Source organism: Phragmites australis, chromosome 14 (assembly GCF_958298935.1).
Source record: "Phragmites australis chromosome 14, lpPhrAust1.1, whole genome shotgun sequence".
NCBI lineage: Eukaryota > Viridiplantae > Streptophyta > Magnoliopsida > Poales > Poaceae > Phragmites > Phragmites australis.
In genome coordinates, this window is record NC_084934.1 from 18,345,477 (window position 1) to 18,358,278 (window position 12,802).

General features: G+C 42.4%; 2 protein-coding genes across 2 annotated transcripts; one reads left to right on the forward strand and one right to left on the reverse strand.

Moving 5' to 3' along the window:
• Positions 1 to 3,772: 3,772 nt before the first annotated feature.
• On the forward strand, positions 3,773 to 4,555 carry LOC133890287 (uncharacterized). The gene has a single exon (XM_062330705.1). The coding sequence runs from the start codon at positions 3,773 to 3,775 to the stop codon at positions 4,553 to 4,555; it is 783 nt and encodes a 260-aa protein (XP_062186689.1).
• A 1,144-nt stretch (positions 4,556 to 5,699) lies between these two features.
• On the reverse strand, positions 5,700 to 7,545 carry LOC133891649 (photosynthetic NDH subunit of subcomplex B 3, chloroplastic-like). Its single transcript, XM_062332381.1, has 6 exons — positions 7,244 to 7,545; positions 7,029 to 7,139; positions 6,846 to 6,902; positions 6,458 to 6,520; positions 6,246 to 6,308; positions 5,700 to 6,024 (listed from the first exon to the last, which is right to left on the reverse strand). Exons 1-6 carry the CDS (start codon positions 7,475 to 7,477, stop codon positions 5,974 to 5,976), a joined length of 579 nt encoding a protein of 192 aa, XP_062188365.1. The 5' UTR covers positions 7,478 to 7,545; the 3' UTR covers positions 5,700 to 5,973.
• Positions 7,546 to 12,802: the final 5,257 nt, after the last annotated feature.

The window sequence follows — 12,802 nt, forward strand, 5'->3', positions numbered from 1 at the left end:
ACCTACTCTAGCAAGGTAAATTACAAGTATGTAAATGCAGAAATGTAAATAAGATAGAGAGACAAACTTGGCACAAGGAATTTTTATCCCGTGTTATCGATGATATGAATACCACCCCTAATCCATGTTGGAGCTCCACAAAGGATATGCTCCCGGTCGCCAAGTCTCTTCCGGTCATGGCTCTTCAGCTACCAAATCACCAAGACAATATCTTAAGCATGATGAGCCACCAAACCACCAAGGTAAAATCTCACCACTAGACTTTCTTCCGGTCACTTGACATTGTGATTACTTCAGAGCTTAAGCCATCAAGGCAAGGGGCTCTGCATCCACGTACACGTATCTTACCGTCGTTCCACACCAAATTGGAGGGTCAACAAGGTTGAGCCACCAATACTCAAGATACCGGTGAGTCACCAAGACTCTAAGGTGTCAATGTACTACTCGGTACAAGATATGATCACTCCTTGATCCCTTCTTTAAACTGCAGCACCTAGCTACAAATCACTCTAGACCTATAAGCACTAAACACTATCTATTCTTGTGCTTAATCAACTTAGATGATCACTTTAAGTACTTTGGTGGCTTGGATGTCTTCTCAAGTTTATATGAGCTTCCTCTAGACTTCAGCAGCATGCCACAAATCAAATGATTGAGTGGAGGGATATTTATAGCCTTAAATCCACCAACTAGCCGGTTTCCCAATGGCTCAGAAAAGATATTAACACCGGATGATCCAGTGAGAACAATGGTACTAACACTAGATCATCCGGTGAGTACCACCTCAGAAACTAGTCGTTGGACTTCCGCTCAAGGTCTCCGTGAACACCGGACACTCCGGTATACCTTCAAATCCATCACCGGACCTTCCGATGAGTTATCTTCAATCATCCGAGCCTTTGCAATCTCTTTGTGTAAAATGCTCCGGTGCATTCATTCGGTGTTCATTCCATTCGCATGGGACCATCCAATGAGTTAAACCTTCTTTCTTTTATATAGAAATGCTCTGGTGCAACTATTTCTGTTATCACAGTACTATCTGGTGAGTTGATCTGAGTTGATCTTCATTTTTCAGCACTTATAGTCGCCTCTACAAGAAATGCTCCAGTGCTATACTTCGGTGTGCACAAATCAAGCACCGGATAATCCGGTAGGTTGATCTTCAGTATTCTACGCTTGCATTCTTCTCTACAAGAAATGCTCCTGTGCTATGCTGTGCAGATCACCAGACTATCCAGTGAGGTCTTCAGTCTTCTCCCCCTTTATTAGAAATACTCTGGTGAGTTCAATACATAGAGCACTAAACTATCTGGTGAGGCTATCAGCCTCTGTGCATAATACTACTGTGAGTTCAAACTCATCTACATTAGACCTTCCGATGTGGTTAATTTTTCTGAAATTTCTCTAATTCAATCAAATTTTATCTCAGCTACGGTAACTTTTTAATGTATTGCATCTATGAGATGTACTAACATATATTCTCAACAAACATGTTAATCCTAATAATTATATTGTCATCGATCACTAAAATCACAATCATTATCTAATAGGACAATTTTCGCTATATATATTAAGTGTGTAGAAATCCTTTCCACATGAATTTGGCAAGCTCATTCCTTTCTTCGAAAGGACGCTTATAGGAAAAAAACTTTTTATTTTTGCACAACATTTCTTTTTAAAATCATTTTTGGAAGTTTCTTCTGGACCCTTTTATTTTGTAGATTCATAATTTTTTCATGGGCAGACTTAATTTTTTTTCTTCAACATTTTTTTACATGTTCACAAACCACGTTAATGGAACGATATGAAGGAGCGAGGCCTAAGCATATACAGCAGGGTGTTTAGGAAGGTGTTTATAGGAAACAAAATAGAGTTTTTTAACTACAGTAGTACATGCTCTTAGATAGAGAACAGGATACTTACGTATCACTGTAGTTAACGAGATAATATAAAAATAATACTAATAAGATAGTTAATTATATTTAAGTACATATACCTGTTACTAGTATTGAGAGCTATAATTTTAATGTAGGTGTTTAATATTTTTTTAAAAAAATATCTAGCATGGTTTATAACCTAATGGGCTTAGTAGTAGCATGCCACAAATCAAATGATTGAGTGGAAAGGTATTTATAGCCTTATATCCGCCAACTTTCTCAATAGCTCAGAAAAGCTGTTAACACTGGATAATCCGGTGAAAACAATAATATTAACACCAGATCATCCAGTGAGTACAACATCAGAAACTAGCCGTTAGACTTCCGCTCAAGGTCTTTATGAACACTGGACACTCCAGTGTACCTTCAAATCCATCACTGGACCTTATGATAAGTTTTCTTGAGCCATCCGAGCCTTTATAGTCTCTCTGTATAAAATACTCTGGTGCATTCATCCGGTGGACATTCCATTCACATCGGACTATCCGGTGAGTTAAACCTTCTTTTCTTTTCCCTGGAAATACTCCGGTGCAACTATCTCTGTGATAACCTACTATCCGGTGAGTTGATCTTTATTCTTCAGCACTTGCAGTAGTCTCTACAAGAAATGCTCCGGTGCTATACTCCGGTGTGCACAAATCAAGCACCGGACCATCCAGAGGGTTGATCTTCAGTCTTCTGCACTTGCATTCTTCTCTACAAGAAATGATCTGGTGCTAGGTCCTCAGCCTTCTCCCTCTTTATCAGAAATACTCTATTGAGTTCAATACACAGAGCACCAGACTATCCGATGATGCTATCAGCCTATGTGTATAATACTGCTGTGAGGTCAGACTCCTTTGCACCGGACCTTTCGATGCGGTTAATTTTTTTTAGGATTTCTCTAATTTAATCAAACTTTATCTCGACTGCGATGGCTTCTTAATATATTGCATTTATGAGATCTACTAATATATATTCTTGAAAAAATATTAGTGCTAATGATTATATTATCATTAATTATTAAAATTACAATCATAGCCTAATAACCATTTTCGCTATATATGGTATTAGATGTGTAGAAATGCTTTCCACATGGATTTGGCGGGCTCATTCCTTTCTCGAAAAGACGCTTATAGGGAAAAAACTTTTTATTTTTTCCACAACATTCCTTTTTTAAATTATTTTTGGAAGTTTCTTCTGGACCTTTTTATTTTGTAGATTCATCATTTTTTCATGGGCTGACTTAATTTTTTTTGTTCAACATTTTTTTACATGTTGACAAACCACGCTAATGGAACGATACGAAGGAGCGAGGCATAAGCATATACAATAGCGTGTTTATAAAGGTGTTTATGGAAAAAAAATAGTTTTTTTATACTGCTCTTAGACAAAGGACGATGTATCTCTCTAGTAAACGAGATAATATAAAAATAATACTAATAAGATAGTTAATTATATTTAAGTACATATAACTGTTATTAGTATTGAGAGCTATAATTTTAATGTAGGTGTTTAATATTTTTTTTTAAAAAAATATCTAGCTTGGTTTATACCTAATGGGCTATAGTAGTAGCCCTGTGCGCAGATGGACCCCCAGCCGAACAAACGCCTGAAAACCATCCATCCGGCCTCAGGTAAGCTTGCCCCTCACGGCAAACAGCTAAACTCGGACTGGCCCATCCATTTATCGATCCAATCCGAGCCCCGACTCCGCTTAAATCCCACGCCCTGCCTCGCGCGCACGAAGAAGCACTCTGCACCTCCGCTCTCTTGCCGTCTCCACTCCTCTTCCTCCTCTGCACGATCCGATCGATCAACACCTCTGCTCCGCCGCGCGTCTCCCATCCCATCCCATGGTGATGCCGCCCCGCTCCTCATCCTCCGGCATGCGGAGCATCCGCCGGGAGCTCCAGCGCAGGAGGCCCAAGCCCTTGGCGCCCACGAGGCCGGCCGCCAAGAAGCCCTCCGCGCCGCCACAGCCGCGTGAAGCTGCGCGACACAAGGTCCAGGAGACACGCCCTCGTCCGCCGCGCGTGGAGGATCCGTCTTCGGCTACCTCCCAGTCCCGAGGCTCCGCCGGCACCACCCACGCGCCACTACCGCGTCGCCCTCGGCCTGACGCTCCGCCGCGCCCTTCTGTCGCCTCTCCCTCTACGCCGCCGCCGTCTCAGTCCAGCGCCTCCTCGACCGGGTCCGCGTGCGCAGCCACCCCCGGCGTCACCGCGCACCTGAAGCCCGGCACGGCGGTTCTTGTGCGCACGAGGACCGCGATACAGGCGATGGGAAAAACCGTCGTGCTCTGGCTCCCCGCGACGGTCGTGCAGCCCACCGATGGAGGCTACGAGGTCGTCTACAAGGGCAAGTTGCCTCGCGAAGACCCCTACGCCACTGTCCATATCGCGCGTAACCACGTCAGGATGCAGAAACCGTCAACGACGACTCCGCCGCCGTCCCAGCCGTCATCCAGCGCCGCCAGCTCCTACGCGTCCGCCACCACCACCATGGCCGCCGCATGCAAGAGTTCGGAGATGCATCCCGCGCCAAGGCCGACCACGGCGGGGAAGTCCCTGCGCCTCGTCCGCAACCTCGTGTCCGAGATGGAGCGCCAGTCCCGGGCTGCCTTGTCGGGATACTAGCTAGCTGCTGTTTGCTGCTCGATGCAGAGCTTCCTCGTTCATGGGTGGTCTCTTTTTTGTGTCGATTAATTCATGAATTGTGTTAGCTCTCAAGAGAGATCTTGTGTAATTGGCAAAAGAAAATTGCCAACACAGGCTTGTTTAAATCAGTATTTACTGACGAGCGTAATCTTTTTGGTTTGGTGATTCATAAGTTCGAGTGAGTCTTTGTGAACGTTCTGGCTGTGAATGATTCATATGGTTTGTGTTAAGTAAATAAGTATTAGCGATATTGTATGGTTGTATTTTTTTACCTTCTCAAATTGAGGATCACTATACTTACCAAACCCCGGATTCATCCGGCTATATATATGAAAGGACATCCCTCTTGATTGGGTGTGCGATGATTGTCCTATTTCCATTTCTCTACATGGTATCTGAGTTATTCTGATCTCTTTCAACTTCCGTTGCCTCTCTCTAGCATGCCCGCACCTCCTCTCCGGTGCCCCAACCTCGCTGCGTGGTGTTCCTCCGCGCGTGCCCTCCACTAGACACCATGTGGACCGACTCCGCCAACCTCCTCCGCAACAAGTGGCTCTCTATATTAAAATCACTAACCACTATGTTCGAGTGATTTGTATGTTTTTGCTTCACAATTATCTAAAACATATATGTGATGGACAGATTTATTACGTGGTGCTCTGTAAATGATCTGTGACGATGTTTAGTTTCATTTTGTAAATCAAAACTAATGAAGCCGGGGTTCATAAAAAATATTGTCTTCGTGGAACATTCTTTCTTCTTTGGTAGCTAGTGTATCAGGTGAGGTCTCCAAGTTTCATATATCAAACTCCATACCAACTTCCAATTTTGCCATTTCAACTATCTCGATATTTTGAGCAAATAGCCACCCATACGTATGCAGAAGAAAAAAAACCTTGATTGTGTTAGGCCTCTGCCTCTCACTTCCATCTCTGTTTCATCTCTCTTATCACTCGTCTCTATGCTTCCACCGAGCTTGTGATATCACCATGTTATCCATCTTCAATCACTGAGAGCCACCACTGCACCATCCTGTAGGAATTGATCCAATTCTAGTTCCTATTTTGGTTCCAGACTGTCAAGTTTCTCCTGCTCCGAATTCAGTAGGAATACACTTTCAGGATGGCAAAAACGTAGAACTAGGATTACCCGGCAAACATCTTGTCGAATAAAATGTAGGTCTTTCTAAGATGTCACCATTACTTTTTGAATAAGGGAACAGTTTACAGACCGTGACTATATATAATTGCACCCATGCTTCATTTGGTTGCTACACAAGACAAAATGATCATCAATCTCCACCAGATCTTCTCCTGATCAAGTGCTTATCCCTTTTCCTATGTTCATGCTGACATCTACTCTATTGGCCGCAGGAGTAGTACTATCTGAGAGATCAGTTACTTGTCCCACTCATGTATCTTCCACTCTGGCAATTGCTGAATGATCATCTGCGCAAACAACACATCAAGGTAATATACCCGTCATTTCTTTCGATCAAATTAAAACATACATCTGTCATTGTTGTCATTATGAAAAATATGAAGCAGCACTTGCAGGATTGTCGATTAGTAGGATTCGATTACACAAATTTTCAGCATTACAGAGAAGTAATTTCTCTTTTTAAGAATACAGCGTGTACAAAACGACAATGAAAAACATTTATGCATACCTGTCCAGTTGAATCTGCGTTGCCGACCGTGGCCTGGCACGCCAATCTCCACGTCTTGGGTTTCTGAAGAACATATAATTTTAGCATGGAGTTACACTGTGATGTTCGATATATGTAGAACATGGTACTACATTTAGAAAGTGGTTATTTATGTTATTTTGGAAGAGAAAAATGGCTGCTTGTGATGAACGTAGGGAGTTGTGTGTACAAACCCTTTTAAGCAACTCCTTCTCTACATCGGTTTTGGGAGAAAGCATTTCCTTGCCTGCAACCACCTGTAAACTCAACGAAGTGTTAGGCCCAGCTCTCGTTGGGTTCATTAGTTATTGCATCAGGATTCTGGAAAAGGAACTATCCATATGAAGAATATATCACTTATGAAATGGCACTGGAACTGCTTGTATGATGAGGCCTCTGATATCCAGACGTGTTGACAATACGGAAAAAAAAAAGGGAAGGTTGTTCTCTAAAATGCCTAACATGTTTTGTGCTGGAATTGATTCAAAACTTTAAAAAAGACTTAAAAAATAGATGTTTACACAATATTGCAACGTGAATCAAAACTAAAAAAAGAGGAGACTCATTCTGAATTCGAGGTACCTCGACGATGCAAGTCCCGCACACACCACCTCCTGAACAGTTGAGCAGGAGCTTATCCTGCAGCAGTAGCAGCAGCAGAGAATTATTCAACAATCACCACCAACTGATAATACAAGAGAGACAGGTGGTGCCCAGCCCAGCACGGTGAACACGCGAGCGAGACCGGCGGCCGCAGTGACTCACATAGGGCCCGTAGAGGTCGATGTAGCCGTCGAGCATGATATCCCTGAGCTTCTGCCCGCCGCACGCCGTCCGGTAGTGCACGTCCGGCGTCCCGTCCGGCAGCAACCGCGGCTGCAACCATCAGGTACAAGCGCAAATCAACCAAGTGACGTCAGAAGAGATGTATGAAGGAGCAATAGCGCATCAAAAGCACCGCGATGGCCGAGAGAACTCACGCTGACGAACGCAAAGTCGACGGACGGCTCCTCCTCCTCCTCCTCCGGCACGCCGGCTGAAGGCTCGCCGCCGGGGGCTCCCATCTCGACGGCGCGGACGCGGAGGCTCCTACGCTGCCGCTGCGGACGGAGCAGGCAGCTCTGCGTCTTGCTGCTGGTGCTGCAGTGCGAGGAGGCGAGAGGCGGCGACGAGACGCCGAGGATACCGGTGAATTGCACGGCCGCTGCTCCCATTGCTGACGGTGCTCCCGCGTAGAGTGCAGTGCGCGCCGCGCTGTGCTGTGCAGTCGTGTGATGATATTTTTGGCTCGTGTATTTATCATCTTATCCGGCGCGGGTGCCTGTGGCCAGCGAGGGGCCAGGGAGTGGGCCCGCGGGGGCAGGCACGGCACAGAGACATTTTTTTCAATGGACGGCATGGATATTTATACAGCTTTCATATTAATCATCAAAATTGCATTGATATTAATACAGCTTTCATATTAATCATTAAAATCGTATTAATGTAATGTTAGAGTCAATGATTTTTCATCTTTTTAATAGTGTGCCTGGAAAAGTATATCATTGCAGGCAAGGAGTTAGGCAAGTAGTGTATGCCACTTTCACATCTACTATTTGTCCTATCTTTTTCCAACAATCATAAACAAAGGTAAAGAGCAGCAAATGACATATGCACTAGATTTACCTAGGTTGACCAGATAATAGAGACCTCCTTGTCTAATAACCTCAGCCAAAATCAAACTTGAGTCACTACCACATATGAGCTCATTTAGCATGGCTCGGAAATCCTCATCTTACATAGTTTTAGAGCCGTAAAAGATTGTTGGTGATAGATAATCACTTGATTATATCCAACATGTCCAAAGCTATATACGATAATACTTATCTGAGACCGTGAGAGATGCTATTTCTAGAATAATCAACATTTTAGTGCCGAAAAATTGAGAAAAAAATTCAGCTATGAAGCCCACCATCAGCTATCTACATGGTCGTGTGTAGCAACTCACCAAGTCACACAATTTTTCGTGTTGATGCGATTCCAAGGACTCAAATCTATGACCTCCTGACTCCACGTGAACCCACCTAAGGCTCTGTTTGTTTTCTGCTTCTGGTTCTGCTGCTGCCAGAAGTCAGAGCAAATATGGTTCTGGAGAAGTGACCTCTGAAGAAGCTAGAAGCCTACTTCTGAGGAAAATAAATTAAAACTGAGAAGCTCACTGAAAGACGTTTTTCTGAAAAGCTATATGCTGAAAAGCCAAAATTTTATTGTAGAAACCAACAACCTATTTCCAAAAACAGCTTTTCAAACAAGTCAAAAGCACAGTTTTCAGAAGAAACCAAAAGCAGAAGCTCAAACAAACAAGCCATAAGCATCTAACCAACTCATCTACCATATATTGCTAACTGTAATGGGATATGTATTTCTTTTGACCCTTATTGTCTGAATCTTTTAAGAATTATTGGGGCATCTAGATGGCTTCAAATAAAAACTTGTCAACTACAAAGTTATAGATCTCATCGAAATCTACAAGTTTCATATAATTTTTTTTCATACAACTTTGTGTATTAATATATTATGAATTTCCAGCTATCTCACTATGTCGGATCCCATCTCTAGGGTTCTACTGTGTATCTTATATCAATCCCTGAACCAGTAGCTAATACGCACATTTCAACAGATTTACCATCACAGACACATATCGAATAATAATATCTGAATTAAAGTCTTACATAATACAATACATCACAAATTCAAATACATATGTTCCAAGCTTAATAAAATTTTACAGTATAGTGGAAGCTTAACGAGTAGGCCCAAGCCCTACATGCAACCTGGGTATGGATGAAACCTTGATCCACTAATATTCTTCACTAGCATCAACATAGTTGATCTCCGAGTCTTCATCTAAATTAAATAAAACAAGAGTGAGTACATAATGTAGTATTTGGTTGGTGGGATGTCCCTAGATGGGATGATCCTATCCTATTTTTTCAGGCGTTTGGTTGGAGGATAAGGGGGATAGGATGGCTCCCATATAAGAATATTCCTTTAGATGCTGGACGAGCGGATCCTAGAAAATTTCATAGACGCGACCGTCCTACTCGGGACGAGAGGATGATGGTGAGCCTGAGGTCCTAAAATGGGCTAGTTTCATCTTTCCCACCAAACAAGCATTTTGAATCATCTCATCATTAATACATGGATGGGGTCATCACATCCCACCTTGTTCTCCAACCAAATACTACCTAAGATACTCAACAAGTCCTACCTCGAGGGGATAATAGATGGATAGGGTAGAACAAGGATATGGTTATAGATCTTTAGATTTTTGTGGAAAGCCAATTTTGATGTGGGGTTGTTGGCCTTGAGGGGATATATCTATCCCGTCGGTTCCTAAGTTTTATAGTCGGTGGACACTTTGTCCTCGCCAACTCAAGGCTCATAGCCTACACTTCCAAAACACGGGTCCACAACCCACTCACACACCAAGGAGATAGTCACACCATTGAGCAAATCATTAAGACCAAACCAAAGCGTCGTCCATGACTATGGGCACGTCTATTCGCATATATTTACACTCTACAGATATGTACAACTTTACCCACATGATATATTTAGGCTTACACCACCGTCTTGGTTAGAGCTGGTATTATAGGGTCCATACCCATCATCATTGCTATGATATCCACCCATGGGACAACCAAGGGCCTAAAACAATAGATCTCATTTAAACATGGCTTGAGCACAACCCTTATAATAGCACCAACCGAACCTTGGATTGCGCATAGCCCGAGTCTTCTCCTGGTCCCCACTGCAACCCTTGCCTCCTGTGTGGATACCAAGCCAAATGCTAGTGAGGTCTGAGACCAAGTCCTCCCTATACAGAGCATGTGGTTGTACGGTGATCACTAGGTGAGGTGTCAAAACAAACCGATCCTTATACAACCGATGTGAGTGTCTCCTAGAAAGAACACCATGCAGGTGGACCTTGCTCCTAAGGTAGTGCCACCCTCATGGGGTACCTTACCTCCATCAAAACAGTCTTTAGAGTTTCTTTAACATCACTCACTCATACCACCTAGCACACATCACATTCCACACATTTCGTATGATATGATTAATATCGGTATTTATCATGATTCAATTTTTATGCAGAGCAATCCTAAGCATGCTAGTAAACAAGCAATTATCCAAACGATCAATATAATTGATGTTGGGGACCTTCTAGGATTTCAATAGAAAATGGTATATCAATTGCAAGCATGGCTTAGATAAATTGGGTCATAACTATCTCAACATTTTAAATATACTTTCTTTAAGCATGCGTAGTATTATGGTTTAAACAAGTCCCTACTGGTTGTGTTTGAAAATATGGGTGCAATATTATCAACAGTGCAGGACTTGTCTTCGTAGAAGTCTTCTTCTATTCCTTCCTCGAATTATGGGTCCTCAAGGTCCTCATCAAACGCTCCTTCTTCTAACATATGCAAAATAACGCTAATAAGCATTTGATCTAGATAAATTTACACGAATTCTTAACGAGAAACGTACAGTAAGGAAGGCGATCTAGTTGCTCTAGGGGATAGGCTCCACTACTATCTACTGCTATGTGAATGTGAAGAATGAAGGCTAAGTTGTTATTTTACATTACTATGTGAACCTGAAGTATGAGGTCTAAGTACTTAGTCTACACTATCAAGTGTACTAGGTGTGGTTACTGGCAAAAACCAAATAAAGTTATTATTCTAACTTATTATCTAAGTGGAAGAGAAAGACTAATTAAATTACAAATATTTAAAGAAATTCTACAAATTAACTAGTTATGGGTCAGCTACTAGGGTTTCCTAAAAGTTCAAGGGTGGATATGTGTCATCTTCCCTAATTTATAATTATTTAGCATTTTTACCTAACTAAAAGGCATTAATTTATTAATTACCCTAATTAAGCTACTATTTAATGTAATAGAATTTATTATATATGCATACTAAACTATTATTGCCTACATGCTAAGGATTGCCTTATAGCCTAAAACATGGCTACCAAAATTTATCTGCACGTAAGCTATTCCTAATTTAGCTAAAAAGACTATTTCCTAGGGTTATGACAACACATAATTAAGGCAAATAAATTATACCAAAATCCTGTTGATGGTGCAGGAGGGCAGTGTCCTGTCCCGTGGCATTAAATGCTACAGGGTGGGACAGTGCAGACTAGCACGACGCCGTACAACGGATGGGACGGTGTTAGCAGGCCAATTAGGCAAGTTGATAACTTCACACATAAGCGGCAGGCAGAGCACCCTGATGAGACGGCGTGACAGTCAAAGATATATGACGCACGATGAGGGAATGTATCAAGCCCTCAGGGTAAGTGGGCACGCTTTGTCCTATGTGATGATGACTTAGGTTAGATATTAGGATGAGCAGGAGTCTTCTGTTTGGACCCACGTGTAAATTCTCCTCTTCCTTTCTATATAAAAGGATGAGGACCCCGTTTGTAAGACAGGAGAAAAAGGCTGGCAATCAGCTAAAATACCCTCTGTAACCCATTCAGATCCTCTAAAAACACAACACACAGGATGTAGGGTTATTATCCCTCAGGAGGTCCGAACATGTATAACTCCTTGTGTCTTAGAGTTCGTTACACACGCCATTCATCATGTGCTTCACCGAACGCCAGCTTATCAACTCCCTGTATTCTCGAGACGCCGTTCACGCATCCACCGTCCAACATACTCTGGAATCACTATCAGAGATTAACCCACGACAGAACCTCCATAGACTATCCCATCCAAGTTGTTCTGGACTCTGGAGCACCAGATGCCATTGGGATCGTAGGACGACCTCAAAGCAGCAGCAGCTTATCCTAATGCTCCTTTCTCCTTTTCTTTTTCCAGACAAACAAAACCTGACTTAATTAAGGCTTGCTTGGGAGCTGGAGATTGTTTAGAAGCAGCTGGATTGAGAATGTAGCTTATTGGTATGAGAAGTAGCCGATTTGAATAGCTGGCCTATTTGGCAACCTAACTTTTGGATGTCTAGCTTGTAGCTTGAGGTGAAGCTGTAAATTTTCTGGAACATTGCATTGTGTTCCTCTGTATTTTGAATAATATCTTTGCTATTATGACCATTTGTCCCCTTTATGATTTGTCTAAAACATTGCAATGTGGCCCCTTTGTACTTTGGAGAAGTCCTTTGCTATTAATACTATTTGCCCCCTTATCGTTAATAATTAGATTGTATACCGTATCTGCCCCCCTCGATACTAAATGGTGTCCTGATTGTCTGAAATACCCATGATGCTTGCCATTGCATGGAACTGTGCCTAATACTTTTTGTAAAAACTAGGAGTTTTTTCAAAAACTGCATAGTACGCAATGAGCTGACAGCAACCAAAGATTCAGCAAAAAAAAAGTTGCACAATTAGACATGGGTGGTTCAGATGTGCAGATGCCTAAATATCTCCCTAAAAAAAATACAGAGTAAAAGGAACTCAATAACATTCCGTAAAAGGTGGTTCTCAACATAACCATGTGACGAATGATGCACTGCCCGGGG

Bases quoted from the DNA above. Each gene is read 5' to 3' on its own strand.
- LOC133890287 (XM_062330705.1), top strand. From the start codon at position 3,773: ATGGTGATGCCGCCCCGCTCCTCATCCTCCGGCATGCGGAGCATCCGC.
- LOC133891649 (XM_062332381.1), bottom strand. From the start codon at position 7,477: ATGGGAGCAGCGGCCGTGCAATTCACCGGTATCCTCGGCGTCTCGTCG. The intron at 7,140-7,243 runs GTGAGTTCTCTC...TGATGGTTGCAG, and splicing joins TCGACTTTGCGTTCGTCAGC to CCGCGGTTGCTGCCGGACGG. The intron at 6,309-6,457 runs GTTTGTACACAC...TATGTTCTTCAG, and splicing joins AGAAGGAGTTGCTTAAAAGG to AAACCCAAGACGTGGAGATT.